Source organism: Diadema setosum, chromosome 9 (assembly GCF_964275005.1).
Source record: "Diadema setosum chromosome 9, eeDiaSeto1, whole genome shotgun sequence".
NCBI lineage: Eukaryota > Metazoa > Echinodermata > Echinoidea > Diadematoida > Diadematidae > Diadema > Diadema setosum.
In genome coordinates, this window is record NC_092693.1 from 31028719 (window position 1) to 31051512 (window position 22794).

The following is a 22794-nucleotide window of genomic DNA, read 5'->3' on the forward strand; positions in this document are numbered from 1 at the left end:
CCTTACAATGCACCACCAACACTACCAACCGATCCGCAGCCATCGGTAGACCACAACCACCACGGCTACCACCACCATCACCACTATGACTATATCTACTACCACTATCACTTCCATTGCTACCACCACTACCACTACCTCTACAACTGTACCATTACCACTTGCACCCCAGTACCGCCGCCACCACCACCACCACCATCACCATCCACTACCACTACCACCACCACTTCTACGATTGCTGCTGCTACTACTTCTTCTACTATTAAAACTGCTACAACTACTAGGCCTATACAACATTTCCATTTGTTTATATTCTTAAACTTCAAGTGATGGCTAAAAAGTACTGATTTTATTACATTTTTTTGACCGCAAGTACGACATCATAAAGAAAGAAAGAAAGAAAGAAAGAAAGAAAGAAAGAAAGTAAGAAGTCAAATGCATACGTTGGGTGTGCACCACACCTCCTTACACGACAGAAATAAAAACGATAAGTTCAAGAACTGAGGGGTAAGCACATCTTTCACTACGAACATCAGGGACATCACGGAGAATAAGCGGTTCGCTTCAACGGCTGCCATCTACGCTACGCCTTTGCCATTGGTGTAGTATGTACCGCTGCCGTGGAAACGTGTGATTAAATTCATCATGATATTGATGCACGCTCGCTCCCCTTATTCCCCTCCATTGGATCTCCACGCTTTTCGGGACTGACTCGCCTCCAAGTCGTAAACCTTCCGTAACAAGTCAGAGATCGGTAGCCTTTCCCTGATGCACATTCCCTGTATCAGTATGAGTTTGATTTTCTGAGAGATACGACGACGTGTGATCAAGTCATATTCCAGAAATGGGGACCAGTTGTTCCTCTACACGAAGTGTCAATGGCGATTCTACGGCCAAGTGAGTAGCACCAAGATAATCCTTATTTTGGCTATCTGAATGCGGCGATGCGATGGTTAGATACCGATTTCTCAAATGATTAACGTGGGCAGTGTCTCTTGCACCATTCAGACGACGTTCGCTAGCGCTACGCTCGTCTCACTAGCAATTTATGCTAGGCTGCGTTGTATTGCCTTTGCGAGAAATCTGTTGATGAAGGAAGCAAATCGGATGTAAATTGCTGTAGAGTAGTGGTTGCGTATTATGGACTGAATTTATGCAGTCTTCTGACATGTAGACGAAATTAATAGTATTCTACGGAAAATTTGTCTATGCTTGCTATGAGTTGTTCAGGAAAACTAGTAAATTCGTGTTTTGATATCCATCCAAAATGGATCTTGTCGGAATAAATGGGAAACGCCGACTGCACAAACCCAGCGGGGATGTCTCGCTGAAGTATTGGGCATGGGTCCCGTGTGTGAAGAGATGGTTGATTGGTATAATCATTTTGCGTGCCGACTTTTTTGATAATCTTCAGAAGAAACTTTAGAATGAAAAAAGATGACCAAAGATTGCTTCAGGTTAAAATCAGATTACATATTCTCATGTCATGTTTTATTCTTTCTCTCTTCTATTTTTGATATCTGCTCTCAATTGAACAGCATTTCGTATACAGAGGTAGATATAATAATGAATAGGCCTAGATAACTAGAAGAGCAAATTGAACTGCCAAAAAATGGGAAAAAACCCCAACAACAACAACACCAAACACAAACTTTGAGATTTTACTCTTACAAACAAACCTGTTTAAATGCTTATTATATCATGTATATGTTAAGTAGTTGTGTTGGTATGATTATCAGTATTTACATTCATAGTCATTCAAGAACCCAAAAATGAGTTTCTTAAAAGGATACACTGATTTATCTTTAGCAAAATCAGTGTGTTATTTTTTTTTTTTAAATTCCTGGTTAATCAGTTCCCCCCCCCCCCCCCAAGTGATCCAGGTTCTTGTAATTGTACTGGTTTGCCATCATGCAAAAATGGTAGAAATTGCGTATTCTAATATGTGGGGCTATACGCCTATTACGTACTCACTAATCAGGCTGGCATTTAACACTAGTTCCAGAGGTGTCCATTCTCAGCCTGCCACTTCTAAAAGAAAAGCGATGTTCAACAAAACATAATGACAAGAATTATGATATTCTGTTTTCTTTCTTTTTTTATGCCTCCGCCACGAAGTGGTGCCGGAGGCATTATGTTTTCGGGTTGTCCGTCCGTCCGTCCTTCCGTCCGTCCGTCCGTCCGTCTTTCCGTCCGTCCGTAATGAATTTTGTGGACAAGGTAACTATCAAAAGCTGTTGAGGTATCTTAATGAAACTTGGCATGTATGTGTATTAGGGGGTGAAGTTGTGCCTATCAACTTTTGGGTGCACATGCTCAAGGTCAAAGGTCAAAAGGTCAAGGTCAAATACATAAAATTTCACTATTTCCACCATATCTATGCAATGCCTAAAGATATTTTCTTGAAACTTAGTGTATACATGTATTACCCAATTTAGATTCTCTGGTGAAAGTTTGGGTCATGAGGTCAAAGGTCAAAGGTCAAAAGGTCGAGTAAAAGTAATAAAACTTCTTTTTTTTCTCTGTAAATTGGAAAATTGTTCAAGGTATCTTCATGGAACATAGTATATACATGTACTGACTGGCAGTGATTATCTAGAGAATGTAGGGTTCATGGGGTCAAAGGTCAGGGGTCAAAGGTCAAGTGCAACACTTCAAAATTTTACTATTTCCCTCATGTTCATGCAATGCCAGCAGGATCATTTTTTTTTTACACTTGGTGTATGCATGTGTAACCTAATAGAAATTCTCTGGAGAGTTTTTTTTTTTTTTTTTTGCCTCAAAGGTCAAAAGGTCAAAGATCAAGTGAAAGTGCTGAGCTAACTTTTTCCTCCATATTTCGGAAGTGGCTCAATTTATCGTGAAACTTACTGCATATTTATGCATGTTCTACCTGAAAGTGATTATCTTATGAATTTTAGGGTCAAAGGCCAGATGAACATGGTAACAATTTACTATTCAGTACAGAAGTTGCACTTTTTCTCTATACCAGTACCATGAAAATTACTCAATGCATAAATGTTTGAATGGGTCAAAGTCAAGTTAAAGTCCTTAAATCCCCAAATACATGCTCTCCTGTTCATCCAATTAACCAAGGTCAAGGAAGGTGAACATTCAACACATTTTTTGTGACAAACTTGTCATTTCAATATTTTGCCAGTTTTGTGAAAATGTAATCTCACATTGTCCACATGTACTATCTAGACCTATTAGGAGAATCATGCATTATGGCGGAGGCATATCAGTCGCCATAGCGACATTTCTAGTTTCTACTTAGATTTGACTGACTCATAACTTCAAATCTTTGGGATGACCAGACAGTATAATTTGTTGTCAACTGCTGGTATGGTTGCATCTAGCCATTGACAAAGTACATGATATTTAGGCCTAAACACAAGACAAAATTTGTTTAATTCATTAGATTAGGATTTCTTAAAAAGGTACACTGTATACATTCCCTATATATGGTAGCTTATCAATGTCTAGATTCATGAAGTCATTTCAGGACAAACTTAGAGTGCTGAGCACTACAAATTCACCAGGAGTTTGATTGAGTATTAAATGTCCCAGAGTTGATTGTGGTAAACTGAACATGAAGTAAATCTATAAATTATGATAATTGTATTTAGTGCCCTGTGAGAACCGCAAACTACATGTTCATATTGTATGCTACCATCATGAGCATGCAGTGCTAACAACATTAAATGCAGACACCTCAAATCAGCTATGTGCACAATTAAAAAAAAAAAGAAGATACAATAGAGAAATGACATGATAGAATGAATTGAATGTGTCTTGTTTGATGTCTACTGTTGTCATGGGGTATAAAAGCATAAGCTTGAAGGCATGAATACATTTTAACTTAGCATGGAGAATCATGCTCTCAAACAGATTTAAACTTAGCTTGACGATAGTAACATCCTATGCACTAAACAAATGCAGAAGATTTTAACAGCCTACTCTGTAGTCACGTGATTAAGATTCAGTGACCCATTTGAGGTAAATGCTGTTCGACAAAATTAGGACACAGACATTTATAGAGTATGATAATATGAGTTCAAAGAAACATTTTTTTCCAATGGTTCAAGTTATACTTGTAATAGTTTGTTTGCCTTTTTTTTCCTGTGATGGATTAGGATATTCCTCCTTCCAAAAAACAAAACAAAACAAAATAAAACAAAATAAACAAACAAACTGAAATTATGCTCTGATTGTTGCATGTGCTTCTGGATGGGATACAAATGACATAGAAAATCAAATATCCAACATTGTAGGTCCTTGTGAAATTCTTTTTTTCCCCTGTCTTTCTGATTGCTGCTTGAAGAGGTACTCACATTTCTATCCTACATTTAATGGTGACAAATTGAGCAAATATTTCATCAGGATACGAACTCGAGACCTTCGGATTGCTACAGTAGACCGGTGTTCTACTGACTGATCTATAGCAAGCCCTAGTACAGTGTTTGTCCCAGAACCTCTTAATTAAGAAGAGAAAGTAGAACTTTATACAAGGGCCAAAGTAGAACTTACAAGGGCCAATGTTAGCAAGTTAAAAAAAAAAAAAGAAGTATCAGAAAAAGTCCCCAAATAGCCCAAATCAAAGAGAGAAGGGAGAATCCTTGATTCACACTCTCAGCAGGTGTCCGGCCGGAGCAGAGCAGGGGGAGAGGAAAAGAGTTCACTCTCCGACTCAATTATGAGAGGTAACACCCTCCCTATCAAACCCACATTGTTGCAGGCTGACAAAAGAAGCCCACCATGTTCTGTAATGCCCATTTACACCCCTCTGTGCCCCTTTTCAAGATCTCTTCAGGTCCTCTTCAATGTGCGGATCAATACTCCTTTAATCTGCGGAGGTGATCGATAGTTGTTATCGTGCCTTGCCCTTTGCAGTGAAATGATAGTGAGTGTTTTGAAGTATGGCTGTCTTCTTACATCCTGCAAGTTTTATCTTCTTTCCTTTAAAAAAAAAAAAATCTTTATAGCAGCAGTAACAGAATGTCAATGTCAGTCTGGAATAGCATGAAACTGCAGTGCCTAAGAATTTCAAACTATAGGTGACCTTGCACCCAGACATTATGTTTGCTTCTTTTTTTTTTTTTTTTTTTTTTTTTGAGGGTATGACAATGCAATCTGAAATGTTCACAAGTAGAATTTTTTGTGTGTGAAATCGAATTGCATAGATATTGACTGTCCACAGACAAAAATCAATGCAAAAGATTTGGGTCATGCTAATATGGGGGTATTACATACAAGCTTGGAAATATGTGAAACTGTACACAGTGAGTTTTGACATGAATAGGAATATTACTGGTACTGAAAGATGCTAGTAGGGGCTTATTGCATAAAAGCAAATACGGTAAAAAACATTAATCATTATTGTATCAGATTTAGAGCTTACATAAATCACATAATTTGGAGTCTATTAGAATCTGTAGTCAGAAAGTCATGCATATATAACGTATCCAGGGTGTGTGCACGTGGTGAAGCACATGAAAAAAATGCTTTTTACAGTTTTACACTTTGATGCATTTTGAATAGATACACAGATTCAAACAAACAACATCTCACACTTGTACTCACACACATGCACTCATCACCACACAGAATTATAATTATGCATATAATGGAAAGAGAAAGAAAGAAAAGAAAGAACAATACTGCTCTTTGCTCACAGTCAATATCCCTCCTTACTCTTCATCACTGAACAATCACTGAACAGAGTTTAGATGATGGTCCACCCACAAACAATAAGCCAAAACAGGGACTATGACGTGATGATGTCACTTGGAGAAATTGTGCATGTTTCATGTTCCCTGACACATTCAATACCACAACCAAGAATGTGTGGTATGGAGGAATTCAGAGCCTCCTCGATTCTAGGAAGGATTTTGTTATTTGGTGTACAAATCGGGCTGGCTGGCTAGGGGGCGGAACCATATGATCATGATGTTCATGGTGTGAACATGCATACTGAAGATCAATTTGGGTTCTGACCAGGTGGACGTAATGAGGGGACCGCAACTATTTGGCACCTGCGAGAGAATGAGGACGGCATCCTCATCCTTGCAATCTAAAAGTCCCTAGTATGTCTTCCAGGTAAGGGAAGTCCATTAAACCCGAAGGGATCAGCATTTTGCACATGTATACGTGTGCATTGATGAAGTATGCAAACATGTTGCCAGTAGTGATGACACAGTATTCTGCCCGAGCAGTTCACTGATGATCTTCTCAAATTGCACAATGTGCTTGGTTGATACGCTTTTTGCTTACAGTTGCTGGTCACCTGGGGTGAACCCCACAGGGGTTGGCATCATTTGATTTGTCACACCATACACCAGGGTACTGTCGTAACCTGGGTATGGCGTTGTGTAGTGCCATCTTGTATCCATTATCATACAGTTGTACAATGTTGTCATAGTGACTATTTTCTCATCATCAGCGCAGGCATAAATCGGCATGGCGAAAACGAGCGCGATGCCGATTTTCTTTCTATGTCAACTTTTAAACAGCAAAGATTACAACAGAGCATGTAAATGAGAAAAAAGGTTGTTATTTGTGTGCATTGATTGTTGCATTATAATCACAAACAAGAAAAAAAAAACTATTTTTGTTCATAATAATACTGCAAGTATTTTTACACATTTTTTGGTAACTCAGGGATAAGTGCTTTAAAAAAAATAAAGTTCTAATTCAACAAAGTGGCAAATTTTCATTCGGTACCCCAGGGTACCAAAAATTGCATCATTTGCCCTTTTGGTGGTGTGTATCATCGCCCATTAGGTGACAGTGTGTGTGGGGCAGACTTGTTCCCACTTTCAGATTTCATCAGGGCTGATTGAAGTGGGATCCTGTACGTGTATGGGTTACGAATCCCTTACACTCTTGGGACCCCCATCTTCCATGCTGTCTGAGGGACAGAAGCTTGTGCCTCTCACAGAGGGAGCAGAATGAATACATGTTGTAATACATGTACACACAACTTTGCTCAGTTGGACGCACTGTAACATGAAAACCGAGCCATTTGATTACAAGGCTGTGTGCGCTAGCAACTCAGCCTCTATGTTGCTCTGACTGCATGATGATAACTGGTGTCAGTTTTTCAGCTCTTAATTTCATGATCCTTGAGATTTACATTAGTGTTCTGGGAGTGAAATGTCGTGGGAATGAATTTCCATTTTATCATTTGTAGACTGTCCAGTACCATTGTATTGTCATGATAGGCTTTGATTGCTTCTATATCAATCATGCCATTTATCATCACTTGGGTTTTGACTGTATTATTGTTAACGTTATTCTGAAGTTATGACTGTCATCATTATCAACTTCATCATAGTAATCATCATCAGCTCACCTCAGCATGATGTTAATCATTGGGGGCACTAAGGTATAGTGGATTAAAAACTTTTGCCTTTAATACAAATGGAGGTCCTGCCAAGTGCTTGTGCCGTTGGACGGGATGGTGTCAGCCATGATGTCCCTTTCCATCCAGGTATAAAAATGGGTACCTGGTAATCCTAGGGTAACAATAGTGGCAGTTGGTGTCATTGCAATCAGTTTAACCATTTTTTTTTTTTTTTTTTTTTGGTGGGGGGGGGGGGGAGGAGGTTGTGATCCTGATTATGACCCAAATTTGGAACTTTTTACAGTGAGAACAGAAATAGTTTTTTTTTTTCTTGTGAGACTTTTTCTATGAAATTTGAACTAGTCACTACCTGGAAAGAAACAGAAACAAAAAGAATAAAAGATTGAGGTGGATAATTTTGTTGATTGTAGTTGACTGAATGATAATGGAAGATGAATTATGTTAAAATGTACAGCTAGCAGTGCTTTCCCTCATTGTATTGGCAGGCAAATTATGTCATCACATTGTTATTTAAAAAGAGAAGAAGAAAAGATGGAAGATGGAATTTGCTGCTACTGAGACATTGGATTTTTCATGATGGAACACTTGCTGTCAGCTAATAATAACTCTCTTGCTGCATTTGCCTAGGACAAATTTTCTACAGTCAACTCAAACACTAGGCCAGCCAGTCCATCTCGGAGGCTTGAGTATGATGCCATAAAACAGTGCATAGTCAGGATGCATTAATCTGTGAGCAAACTTTCAGTTTTGTTAGCAATCCTGGCAGACGGTGCAATCTCATCAATAATCCTTTTTTTTTTCAACAAAAACACATGGACATGAAGAAAAACAGAGGATGATTCAGAAAGAAGATATGAAAAAAAAAAATGAACAGCAGAAAAGAGAAAAGGACAAAAAAAGAACAATTCAAGGTCAATAGAAGAGGAAGCTATAAAGGGTTAAGAAAGGGAAAAAGTTAAAATGAGAGAAAGAAAAGAGAAATATTGAATGGTAACCATATTATTTTCTACCATTCCATGAACTGACCACTTGAACTATACTGTGATTACCGGACTATAAATAAGTCCCAAATTATATAGCCATCAACATGGTACCTGCCGTTACCACCAGTGAGCACACACTCTGTCATTGGTAAACATTAAACACTGGCACTCCATCTACCTGGTACAATGTTCACGCCCGCATTGCCATGGTGATGTGACAACATGAAATATTTGGGGAGGGAGGTAGAAAGGGTATGTGTGTTTTGTGTGTGTGTGTGTGTGTGAGAGAGGGAGAGAGAGAGAGCAAGAAAGGGAGAAAGAGAGGTAGAGAAAATAAACAGAAGACTGAGGATTGGTGAGATATTAGCTGAGGATGGTAGAAAAATTGTTGATCAAAATGATAAAACTATGCTTTAAGTGTGTGGACATATGAAAGCAGTTAAGGATATATATATTTAACTAAGACCATTATTTGACAAAAAAAAAAAATAGTATTAAATGTGCTTGCAGATGATATGGAGGCGAGGGATAGTGAAAGTTTAAACTCACATGAACACAGCATAACCTGTCTCAGATTATGCTTGTTAATGTGATAGAATTATATATCATATCCCTGTTCTCTCACTTGCATTTTATCATAGCACTGTAAATAGACTCCTATTGTGACTTTAAAGACATAACATGCAGTAAGAACTCATTATTTGCTGGCTTGCTTTGAAAAAGTATCAATTTTCTCTAGGGAAACAAACTTTTTCATTACTCTGTCAATTCTCGATATGAAGAACCAGGCCCTTTAAATATTCTTGGGAACTAGGGATAGTTTAATCTTTTTGATGAAGTGTAGAGGAAAATCTTGTTTTTATTGATTTTGGTATTACTTTTCAGAAAGCTGCGAATTCCATGTCTGCTTAATTTTTAGAGTACTAACATCAGGGATCGATGAGGTTCTATGCTCAGGTCTTCATAGATGTAGGAGCAAAATGCAACCAAGGATATATGGATTGGATAGTGAGGCAATACATAAATAGATAAGCAAAGAGAGAGAGAGAGAAAGGGGGAAAGTAGAGCGGGCAGAAAATGAAGTTACCTCTTTACTATCTGAAATTGATTCCTGATTAAGCCTTTTTTTTCTTGTGGAAATTTGTACCGAGACTGAGCAAGACCCTGACGATCAATTCATCAAATTCCCTGTCCTCAGCAACAGTAGTCAATATCGGTTTGAGAGCAGAGTACATCAGATGCGGAATGACGTGTGATGTAATTGAACCTGATGACGAGTCCGTTACACCTGATCGTTCCGTGTCGCCAGGATGTTCGGCTGTAGTCATGGCATCCCAGATCCATGGCTCACTTTCGTGTAATGGGATGATGATTTTGGTGGAATGCATAGCTGTGCTGTTGGCACAGTGACAGTTTTTGCATACATGTGTGTGTGTGTGTGTGCATGTGAGTTTTATATATGTGAGTTTATATGTGGACATAGTATGCAATTTAGCATATAAGTGTGTGTATGGATGTGTGTGTGTGTGTGAGGGGGGGGGGCTGTTTGTCTATCTTGCACCCTTGGCTGCCATAGGATGAACTTAATGCTGTAACTTGGTACATAGCTTTCATTGAAATGTGTGAATTTCTGTATGATGTCATTCTTGCATTACACCGAAGGAATTTCTGTGTATTTCATTTCTTAATAAGAAATTTATTAGTTGTCAGGATAATCAGTTCCTGTTCAGCTTCATTAAAAATACAATTAATGTCATAATCAGAAACCATGCTGTAGAGGTGAACATTCTTGCAATGTGGATATTTTCTTGCATTTTGTGCAGCATAAAACTAGCACAAAACTGAAAACACACATTCTTTTTTTCTTTTTCTTGTTATGTGTAATAAAATATGTAATACTTTATATTTTGATTTGAACTGTGAAATTAAAAGCATGCAAAATTCATTCTACCAAGTTGAGTGTATAAATTTCCACATTTACTGTACCGGTACTTGTAATGTTCCCTTATTTTTCTAACGTTTAGTATGATGTAAATCAGTATTTGTGTGCTTGTGTATGTACAATATGTGCTTGAAAACCTGGCAATTTGACTTAATATGATGTAACAGAATTATGATTTTGTTCATTTTGTTTTTTGGTGGAACTGATGCTTTGTGGACAGTGGATATTTGTGGACTCGATGGAAATGTTCTGTAGCAATCACTCTCATTCACGCGACACAGTCACAGGAGAACACGATACACATCTTTTGGGGAATAACATCCACATCGGCCTGTCACTTTATTCCGGCCATGTTAATCCTTCTCTGCATGACCCGGTCTTGACATAGCTGGCGCTATAACAACACTACATCACCCCTTTCCTTTGAAAGATAAGTCTCATCATGTGTTCTTTCAACATACGTATACATGTTGTTGGAATAACAACTTTCTTTTGTTTTTCTTTAAAACAAAATTAATGCATTGGTTTGTAGGTGTTTTTTTTTTTCATTAAGTCTAATTCAAAAGAAAACATCACGACAACTGTTTGGGCTTGTTTGAGTGCTAAGTATCATAAAATACTGAGAAGCATGCACTTTGATATTCCATATCATTTCAGATTTTTTTTTCTAACCTCTTCCATCCCCTTTTCTTTTCTTTCTTTTTTTTTAACTATAACTAACACATGTATACTCGTTTTCTTTCCTTGCGTATACACTTACTAATAATGCAAGTTTCTTTTGAACACTTAAAACTATTAAATACAGGTACAGGAACTATCCTGTGTTCCACCATAACATGTTAGCTACGAAAAGATATGTCATGTAGGCATGACAAAAAAACCACACAAGTAAATATACTGTATGTACACTTCAACTGAAGTGCAGATGCAAAACATGGAAAACCGATTAACACAACAGTTTTCAGAGTTCAAAAGTCCACGAAAAAAGTCCACAAATTAACGCTTCTTGCTTTCACTGCGCAGCAGTTCTGGTTTGTAATTCTTTTTTTTTTTTTGTCCAACCAACACACAAAAAATTATCCTTTGCGTAAGATTGTCACTCATCATTAACTTGTACTGTGTTCATATGTTTGAAAATAAAACGTGGATTTTCTATCACTTTCAGGCATCCATGGAGTCCAAACCGCTTCCTGTTGGTACAAAATAATTAAAGTCGTGTCCGTGTGGGATTTCCAATGCAGCAAATTGTCATATGATTCTAGAGCATTCTTTCATGTCGTCACTTGTGAATACAACTTTTGAAAATTAGAGGAGAAATCCGAATAAAATTCGGAGCACTGACACTTTCACTATTTCCCTTTTTTTTTTCCGAGGGTAGAACACATCACTTGTGAAACAATGTAGATCGCGAGCACACACATTTTCCAAGTGGTGATTCAATTGAAAGGAAAAAAATATAAACCGCGAACACACACTTTCCTGTGCAATTGAGAAAAGCAAATCGCGAAAACACACTTTCCATGAGGTAAACCGCGAACACACACTTTCCTGAGCAATTGAGAAAAGCAAATCGCGAATAACACACTTTCCATTAGGTAATTCAATGATGGAAAAAAAAGTAAAGCGAACACACATTTTCCTGTGCAGTTGAGAAAAGCAAATCGCGAAAACACACTTTCCATGAGGTAAACCGCGAACACACACTTTCCTGTGCAATTGAGAAAAGCGAATTGCGAACACACTTTCCAAAGAAGTAATTCAATGAAGGAAAAAATGTAAACCGCGAACACACACTTTCCTTTGCAGTTGAGAAAAGCAAATCGCGAATAACACACACTTTCCATTAGGTATTTCAACGAAGGAAAAAATGTAAAACGCGAACACACACTTTCCTGTGGGGTTGAGAAAAGCGAGTCGCGAACACACTTTCCAACAGGTAATTCAATTTCAGTAGACAACATAATCATGGAACCTCACTGGCATTCGCGCTTGTCTTCGGGAGCGTCGAAGGAGACCGCGCAAGATTGGGTGAGGTCGTCGGTCAGCTTCAGCCTGGTCAGCGACTGGGTGGAACGCATCTGTGACGTCGTCAAACTCGTCTTCGCTGTCGTTTTCAGAGCGGCGAGCGACTCTAGCATCCACCTTCTTGAAGAATGAGACGTTACGCGTTATTTCCTTGTTGCCTCTCCGTGCTACAATGGTAGTACCCATTTTGCGAACTACTCTGAACGGGCGGGGGTCAAACGGGGAGCTTGCTTTAGACGTCTTGGGTTGTCTCACCAGGACGACGTCTCCTTTCTTCAGGCTGCTGTCCTTGCATTTCAGCTGTTGGTCTGCATGCTGTTTCATTTTCTGCTTCTGCTCATCATCTCTGGTTTTCATGGTGTCGTTGAGCTGCTTGTCTGCATGGTGTGAGGTGAATGAGGGTAGCTCACACTTCAACTCACGACTGTTCAGAGCAAAACATGGTGAAACGTTGGTAGTTGCATGTGGCGTGGCCCTGTACTGGCGAAGAAATCTGAAAAGCTGCTGCTTCCAGCTCTTCCGTTCTGTGTGGGCAGTTCTGATGGTCTTTACCAGCACTTTGTTGAAACGTTCCACGACGCCGTTTGCCCTTGGCCAGTATGGAGTGATCTTTCTGTGGGCAAAACCAAGATGGCTGGCAAATTCCGAGAACTCGTGGCTGGTAAATGGAGGGCCATTGTCTGTCTTTAAGATCTCTGGGATACCTTGTCTGGCAAATATGGCGTCGAGTGCCGGCAGGGTTGCCTTCGATGATGTGGAGGTCACCACCTCAACCTCTGGGTACCGGCTGTATTCGTCTATGACAACCAGCAAATATTCCCCTGTTGGCAAAGGGCCAAGGAAGTCAGCTGATACTTCTTGCCATGGGCCTGTGGGGAGCGGTGTCATCTTCAGTGGCTCAATCCTTTCACCTCCATCAATTTGAGCTGCTTGGCATGGTAGGCAGGATTTTATTTTGTCTTCCACCATCCTGTCAATACCAGGGAACCACACTTTCTCTCGAAGTAGGCCTTTTGTTTTGACAACTCCCTGGTGAGAAGCATGCGCAAGTGCAATGGCTTTGGATGCCAATGACATCGGGAGCACCAACCTGGTTCCTTTCAGCATCACTCCATTGTGCACTGCGAACTCATCTTTGCATGAAACATATGGTCGTAGCTCTGGTTTTGTCCAGTTCTCATGCTTCTGTGTAGTGACTGCATGCATCAGAGCTTGCATTGTGTCATCGTTTGCTGTTGCTTCTCTGACTTCGTCTATGGTCATTGCTTTCGGCACGGCATTTTCACAGACATAGTTCAGGTACTCGTCTGTCTTCCTGGCGAATTCATCAGACCTTGGATGTCTGCTTAGGAAGTCAGCGGGGTTTTCATCATCTCGCCCCCTCTGGTAGATCAGGGTGCTGTTGTAGGGCATCAATCTCAAACGCCATCTCTCTATCCTTGCTGACATGGGCGTCTGCTTCTGGAAGATTCTGAGTAGTGGTTTGTGATCTGTAATCACCTTGAATTGGGCCCCATAGAGATAGAGATGGAAGTGTTCTACTCCCCAGACAACAGCTAGCATCTCTCGTTCTGTCTGTGAGTATCTGCTTTCTGTGTCAGACAATGACCTGCTGGCATATGCGATTGGGTGTTGTTTCTGACACAAGATTGCTCCAAGCCCAACCGGGCTTGCATCAACGATCAGTTCAGTGGGTTGGCTTGGGTCGAAGTACGGCATTATCTTTGTGTTTGTGAGAGCTCTCTTCAGTTTGTCAAATGCCTCTGATTCCTCTTCTTCCCATTTCCAGGCAGTGTCTTGATGTGTGAGTTGTCTCAGCGGTGCAGTGATTGTTGCATAGTCTGGTATGAATCGGGAGATGTACACCGCAAGACCAAGTAGGGACTTTACCTCCTTAGCATTTGTTGGTGCCTCAGCATTGACGATGGCTGCCACCTTCTTTGGATCTGGGCTTAGTCCTTTCTCACTGAACATGTGACCATAGAACTTGACTTCACTGTGTGAGAACCTGCATTTGTCTCGGTTCAGTCGAACATTGTATTTCTGGAGACGATCTAAGACTGCTTTCAGGTGTTTGTCATGGTCAGCTTGTGTTTTCCCATACACGATGATGTCGTCAGACACATTCTTAACTCCTTCCAGGCCTGAGAGGAGTTCTGCGACTGCGGATTGGAATATCTCTGAAGCTGCATTCACACCAAACATGAGGCGTTTGTATCTTCTTAGTCCCACATGTGTACTGAAGGTAGTGATGTACCTGCTCGACTCGTCCAGCTCAAACTGATGATAACCTGCAGTCAGGTCCAGTGTGCTGAACACGCAGGAGCCGTTCATGTCCTCAATCAATTCGTCTAGGGTAGGCATTGGATGCCGTTCCCGCTTGATGGCTTTATTGGCTTCCCTCATGTCGACGCAGATCCTAACTTGGCCTGTTGATTTGGGGACAACCACAATGGGGCTCACCCAAGGAGTTGGGCCATCAATCTTTTCAATGATGTCCAGCTGTTCAAGTCGAAGAAGTTCCTTCTCCACATCTTTCCGGGTGTGAAAAGGTATTCGTCTGTGCTTCTGTTGTCTGGGTTTAACAGATTCATCAATGTGCAGCTTGATTTTCCTGTCTTTTACCTTCCCTATACCCTCAAACATGTCAGGGTATTGTGACTGAATGTCATCGGTCGTCAAGTGATGATCTGAAACCTGGTGAATTGTGATTAGGTTCAGTTTATTCGCCGTCGCATAGCTGAGGAGATTCCCTTTGGCCTGGACGACATGGAAGTCTGCAAAACAGGACGCAGTTTCCGAGTGCAGTTCTACACGAATCACGCCTTTCACTGGCAAGGGCGTGTTTGAGCCATAGGCATACAACTGGGATGTGGGTCTGGACATTGGCAAGGATTGCTTGCTTCCAAGCTTCTGATAAGTTTCGTCATCTAGGATGTTCACAGTCGTGCCAGAGTCGATTACAGCCTTGATCTTGGTTGGCCCAGCAAAAACCTCGGTCATAGGTAGATGATTCAGGTGATACGCTACCATCTGTCTGTCACCAACAGTGAACGTGTACTGGTCATCAGAAGATTCTGATTCCGCTACCTGATTGACCCTCTTAGACTTATGTTTGTTCACCTTCCTGTCTCCATATGTCCTCCTTGCATTGTTCTGCTTCCGTTTTGAGTGGCAGACTCGCTCAAAGTGACCAAACTTGTGACATAACCTGCATTCTTGCCCTGTGGCTGGACAAGTATCCTTGTGCGGGTACGGGCCTCCACAAAAGTAACAGGTTGCATGCGAGTCCCTATTTCTGGACTGACTACGGCCCCTCGAATGAGATCTCTGCCCTTTCTTGCTTCGGAAATTAGAGCGAACAGCATTAACATCGTCTGCATGGTCACCTGCTTGCATCTGCTCGAGATTATTCCCATTGCTATGGAAGGTTGAATTGACAGTAGGCCTAGATCTACTCCCTTCTAGTATGTGTGCCTGCTGCTCACTGGCCTCAAGGGAACGACCGGTTTCGAGTAACTGTTGCAAGGTTAGGTCTTCTCCTTTGCAAAGGGCCTGTCGCCGTAACCGTGGAGATGAACCATTCATGATTATCTGGACCATGATTTCACGATCAGCATTGTGAAATTTACAATTCTGGGCAAGTTGGCGGAGACGTGTGACAAAATGGTCTATCGATTCATTTGCTTCTTGCTTGGCCTGACGAAAAATGTATGTCTCATACAGAGAATTGGACTTGGGGCTGAAATATTTATTTAATGCAGCTACAGCTTTGTCATAGTCGGATTCTTGGCCAACGTCTTGCAAAGTGTCAAAAATCTCATCCACTTTCGGACCTGCATAGTGCAGAAGAAGTGCTCTCTTTCTCTTAGGATCTGATACGCCCATAGCAACCATCAATCGCTCAAAACGGCCAAGCCACTTACCCCATTGTGGCCCTGGATTCTGGTCGATTTCCACAAAGGGTGGGAAGGCAGGGAGTCCCAGCTGACTCATCGTGGTAGTGCTGCTGATAACGAATATCACCTCACAGTGAAAACTCCATCTACACACCGCTGATAACGGGAATGCACGGTAGACTGTTTACATGTATGGCTATGGGTTGCGTACTGTACTATGTAGACCGTACGTAGCTACGCGGTGTAGGCCTACCGCAATACACGTACAACGTTAGGCACAGTTCAGTTGCATGTAACTACAGTAGGGCCTACGTCCGAAGCAGAACAACATATCTCGCTCGAAACGATCGGTAGTTACACCAGTTCAGAATGACAGTAAAGGGAATTCAGTGTCATTTTCCGTAATTTACCTCGTCGCCATTTGTAGCAATCACTCTCATTCACGCGACACAGTCACAGGAGAACACGATACACATCTTTTGGGGAATAACATCCACATCGGCCTGTCACTTTATTCCGGCCATGTTAATCCTTCTCTGCATGACCCGGTCTTGACATAGCTGGCGCTATAACAACACTACATGTTCAAATGATTTGATTAAATGTAATTTACAATGTACCTTGTCACAGTGTACATGGATAGCAGCTCAGTAGTAGCAGGTACAAATAGGCACCTTAATGATGAAGCCACATAATACCATTCATGAATTTTTCTTTATAACTTACCGGTAGTTGTACGTGTATGCCATACCTTGTGGAGCCCAAGGTACGTGTAGTTGCTGGTGGAATAAGTTGAGTGTGTTTGAAAAAAACAAGTTATGAATGGATTTTGATGACATTTCTGGATAGTTTTGTTGTGGTAAAAGGAAGAGATTAGTTTTTTTTTTATTATTACTTTTTTTAAATAATGATCTGGATCATGGTTAAGATCCAGGATTTTATTTTGAAGGGATAAAAGAAGAAGAAGAAGAAGAAAAGAAGAAAAGAAGAAGAAGATGGAGGAGGAGAAGGAGTGTACAGTTGTATAGTGTAGGTAAGCTTATAGGCCTTGGTGATGGTTTGTACTTTCCGAGAGCTTTTAGTTCTACACGGATATCTTAAGCCTAGCCTGTTGAATGAACCTGTTTAACAAGGGTGATGGTTGCCTGGAGTTTAACACTGCAAGTATTGCAAATTTTGTCAGAGTTTGATAATATTTTTAGCACAATATGTCAGGGTATGAATTTGCAAGATGTGTCAACAGTTTACAACAGGCTTAATGTTGTAGGTTTCGAGATATATAATCCCCTGCAGTATCCTCCTTGTGGCTATTTACAGTGGGGGGGGGGGGGGGGGGGGGAAAGAGGAGAAAGTCATGACATTTTGATGACAATGAACAGCAAGGGCAAGGTCTGTTTAGAGTCTTGCAGTGAGAATATTTACCAGCTACTTGCGAACAGTTTGAAGGGGAAGATGTGTTATACTCATCTTTATGAAGCGATGTACAGCGAGAATCATGCAGAAGGGTATTGGTAGCGAGATATATGGCGATGGGGGTAAATTATATTAGCGTCATTTGATGATCACTGTGAAAAAGGCAGAGCCATGCCTATCCCATTTTCTTCCATCGAAGCGTCGAAGAGCACTAATAATGCCCATTACGGTGAGGAGACAAATGAGGCACAGCAAGTAGAAGCTCAACATTATTTCTGTATGGAATTCTCTTGACTTTATAATTATGATCAACATCCCCCAGCAGACCTGCATCAGCGAGGGCGCCATTCAACCTCCGACAAATTCCTCCAGTATTCGTTTCCTCCCTCCCTACTCTAAATCCCAAATTTAATAATAATGGAAACTACGGCACCAAAGAAGAAGCCAATTACTAACATACTAAAAACCTTGGTAATAATGGGGGGTGATGAGAAGGTCAAGGTGCATTTTCTGATAGGCATCTTCTGTGGCCTTCGTGAAGAGGGAAGATGGGAAAACTTGCTTCGACAGGAAGCTGAATGGCCAGATGATTGTCGACAACAGATTTCAGATATTGAAGTACATGTTGTACTAATCGATGAAGTTTTCTGCCATTAATTGATATTTCTAAGTTATTGCTTTATTGTTGTTGTTGTGTTTTTTTGTTTTTTTTTTTTGGGGGGGGTTACTTTTCATCATGCTGCAGATAATGGGGTGCTAGGGGGCATGCTGAATTTTTTATTTGCTTGTGCCAAATATTCTGATGCCTACATTTCGATGAGACATGGAACACTTGATAAGATACATTTCTTCTTTTTTTTCCATTTTCTGGCATTCCTGGATAAATGCAAGGTCAAGTTAAAGGTCATGGCCAATTTCCAAATCTTTTACTTATTTCAAGAAATATATGAATAGCGCACTGTAAAATGAGGAATTTTTGTGAGCACCAAGATTCGCAAAATTAAAAAGCACGCAAAAGTTTTTGTCTTCACTGTATGCATTGAACACCAGTGGTGATTCGCGTAAATTTAGTGCCGCGAAAACGGCCGTCCACTCCAATTCACTAAAATTTCATGCCGCGAATATATCATGTTTTCGTGTAATCTATCACAATAGACGCTATTGTTACAAATGTTTGTATGTGTAAATGTGAACAGACCTAGTGATCTAGCCTAAAGCCAGTTTTTACTATGACAAAAATATGAGCTTGTTGTGGCTATTGAAGGTCTCGTTGAAAGGATCGACACACTCAATTACTAGTATTTCACATATAAGAGTTGATAGGAATCATTTGCAGGTTATTAATTACATGTATTACTGGGACGGACATTAACAGAAAAATAAAAAATCAGAGCTGTTCAAAACTATTTATGACACATATTATTTTGCAAATTAGATAATCAGCTTCTTTGTGAGATATATTACTAGGTGTGCAGAATGAAACATAGTATGTTTTTCTATATCGACTGAGATACAAGACCAGTAACAGCTGTCTGTAGATATTAGTGGGTTGAGCGCTCTATAGTATGTAATTGTATACCGCTGAACTTTATGACACTGAATATTGCATTTCCTCGAGTTTATTGCACATTCTATGGTCAGTGCTGAGCTGCCACGTCTTGTATGAATTTTCTCCAGTTTTAGCCCTGGATTTTGAAATTTTATCAGGTGTGGTAGCATGCTCTGCAAACAGTATGCAAACACCTTTAGTGCACCAGTGTTTGCTTTAAATACTGTGGTGGTAGTGTATCCATTGTATTTCATGTCCCTTGTTTTCCATTCTTTTCAATAGTGAAATGTATATTGACTGTGTTAATATCATGGTATATTGCCTTTTGTTGCATTCTATAAACTGCTCTAGTCAGGCTTGGTTGTTTGCTTCTACTGGATAGGAGTAATAAAGTGAAGATGGAATAAAATTAGATGATTTGTGAAGGATTTAAAAGAAACGAAGAAAAAAGTGAAATGGACTCAATTTACAGGGAGGATAGAGGAAAAATGAGAGGTTTAAGAAGAAAAAAAAAGAGGAAGAAAGTCTGAAAAAGGGATGGGGAAAAGGAGAAGGCGGAAAAAAAAGGAGGGGAAAGAATTAGAGAGGGGTCATGGACAACGTACAAGATGATGAAAAAAAAGTGTTCACTCTATTGAGAAATCCAGTAAATGGGTATCAAAGCTGATGACATCTTGTGTGTAGGGATTAATTTACATTAAATTCATACTATAAACAGCAAAAAAGAAAGAAAGAAAGAAAGAGAATAAATAAAAAAAAAAGGGATTCCCTGATCTAGCTCAGACATTTGTAAGAATTTGTAGGTGTGGATTTTAAAAGCAGTAAGTATGCATAGTACTATAACTGTTGATAAAGCACCTTGTGCATACTCCCAATTACACACACACACACACACGCACACACACACAAATACACAATGAGACACACAACAAATATTGACACACTGTTTTCTCTGTCCTCACTTTACATGATGACACTGTGTACTGTTCATTCAAGAGAAAAAAGGGGGTTGCTGTGTACATGACAAGTGTTTTCCCCTCCAAAACTTTAGTCGCCACGTTACCGGTCATTGATGCTGACCAAGCAAATGAATGCCCGTTGATGGTCAGTTTCCTTGCGCAGTTTTGTGGCCGGTGTATTGACCGCTTGCATGTAAATTCCAACTGCCCATTTACACTGTTTGAACTGCATTGTTGTGAATAGATGGGACCATTGTCTGCTAATTTTTCTGTGTACAGAGCCAGGCTCTTGTTTAAACCAACTCAAATGTGTCCATACAGTAAGTCTTAAGTAAAAGCCTTGATATATCATTAAGATGCATTATGAGTAGAAGGTCCCCACTAATGGACGATCAACACTTCACTTAATGTATGAGGACATTCTAAATCAGAGCAACTGAAAATCATGGCGATTCCAGTACTTCAGTGAACTTTTCTATTTTAAACTAAGTATAGGAGAGAAGAGATTTTTAGACAGACTGCTTTAATGAGCTTGTCACTGATAAAATGGGAAGATTGATCCCCTGATTTAGAGTTGATGGTAAAAATCTTGAATAGAAACTGTTTTGACAGAGTTTTGTAGAGATAGTTTATCATGTTTATACTGTAGGCAGAGAACTTTTCTCTGCCTAGTATTTGAGCCTATAAATGCACAGGATTTACAAGACTTACTTATCTAGATAATGCTCTATTAGAAATGAAATATTTCTTCATGTCATAATGAAAGCATAACACCTCCCTGGGAATGGCTATTATCCTGTTGATATGCATTCAAATCACACAAACATCTCCTTGATAGCTCTTTGGAGTACCCCTGATGTCGATGTGTAAATACTTTGGCATCTTCTGGATTTCTGAACAGATAGTTCTCTCCTAATTTCATTTTTTTTTTTGAACAGGATGTGCAGTGCATGAAATCTATAGGTAACTGAGACACCTGGAAAGTAGGTGATGCATTTGCCATTAAACATAAAACCAATCACTTATATGCAATACTAGTATATAGATCTATACTTAATGAATTTTCTTCAGACAGTGACTTTCTTGAATGCCAGTGGGTAGTGTTGTCGTTCTGTAGTAATGACTCAATGAGGTAATCAACAGGTGAGTTCTTAACTTATTGATAGGGATCTGAAGGACTAGTATTTTTCTTTCTTTTTTTGTTTTTTTTTTTGCTTCTTTTAGCTGTTTATATGCATACTGTTTATTAGGCAAAACTTGGAATTCTGCCCAACATGTGCAGCATCACTGAACGGGAGGTTTAATCATGGAAGTGCCGATGGAGTGCATTTCTTCTTCTTTTTTTTTTTTTTCTAATGCCCAGATTAGCCTCATGACCTCCTTCCATTTTACTTGCAAAATGTTAAAGCTGAAGACTAGTGATAGCTCAGGTATGAATGACTCAAGGTAGTCAACAGTCTGTTTTCTTCAGTATGGTGTCTGTTAATGTGCTTTTGACATTGAGAAGATTACCATCTGATTTTTTTTTTTTAACACTGAAGGATTATTTGTGACACAAGTGCATGACAATTAAGACTCCCCCATATTTTAGAGATCATACAGAGTGTAACAACAAATCATGTATAGGCTGTGATCTTTACAATGATGCTCCTGTTAAAAAAGTGATAAAAGCAATAACCAAAATAAAAACTAAGTATCTATATGGGTTTTTTTTTTCAGACACTGTAATTCTAAACATAGCTAGGAGAGACTACATGGACAGTACACTCATAGCTGGGTGTGCCAGCAGCACAAGCTGTCAGCAAGAAATGGAGCTTTTCTGAGCAAAACATACTTCTCTTTTGACAAAATATGGTGGAGTTAAAGAAAAAAAAAAGTACATACAAGAGTATAATTCAAAAGTAAAAGTGACTGCCTAGCTCAAATGATCAATGAAGATTATTCATTTAGCACTCTCATGGGGTTTAGTTTGAAGTTGCCAGTGTAATAGCATCATTTAAAGCTCTTTAATTTTTTTCATTCATTTATTTTTCCATGTCCAACAGAAACCTATAGATATTTTACAGAAATGAATACATAAATTTCATCGTAATACATAATAAAGAATAAGTTTACAAAATATTGTAAGTATACGGAAATGTTGGAAATGGGGAGGAATGCTAAAAAGCAGTGCTTGTAGGGTGCATTCCCCCTACACGCAATACAACAAATTATATGATTGATACACTGAATGTACATAAAAAGTGGAAAAATCATAATGTTGTATTTAAAAAAAAAAATCATGAAAAAGAAATCTAACTGCTGTGATCAATTCTACCATTTTTCTGATCATGTAACAAAATGCTGTAAAACAAGGAATGTTCGCTTGCATTTTAATTTTGCGAGAGCCAAGATTTGCGAAATTAAAATCTCTGTGAAAGTTCTTGTCTACACTAAACGCATTGAATGTTAGAGGCAAATTGTGAAAATTTCATGCCGCAAAAATATTGCGTTTTTTCAGTAGTCTCTTCCAACTCAGAAGAGAAGGGCCAAGGCAATTTACAGGTATAGACTTTATTTGATGCAGGATTCTATCCTTGTTATTATCTGTCACCTGATCCATTAGATAGATATCAAATAGATTGTTGGATAGGGAGAGGGAAAAAATGAAAGACAGAA

General features: G+C 39.6%; 1 protein-coding gene across 1 annotated transcript in view; it reads left to right on the forward strand.

The window, feature by feature from the left end:
* The first annotated feature begins 776 nt into the window (after window positions 1–776).
* LOC140232643 (NACHT domain- and WD repeat-containing protein 1-like) overlaps window positions 777–22794 on the forward strand; it is a 126773-nt gene continuing 104755 nt past the window's right edge. The window contains exon 1 of the mRNA XM_072312744.1: window positions 777–897. Within this exon, the coding sequence (XP_072168845.1) occupies window positions 845–897 (53 nt within the window). The 5' untranslated portion in view covers window positions 777–844. The remainder of the gene's footprint in view (window positions 898–22794) is intronic.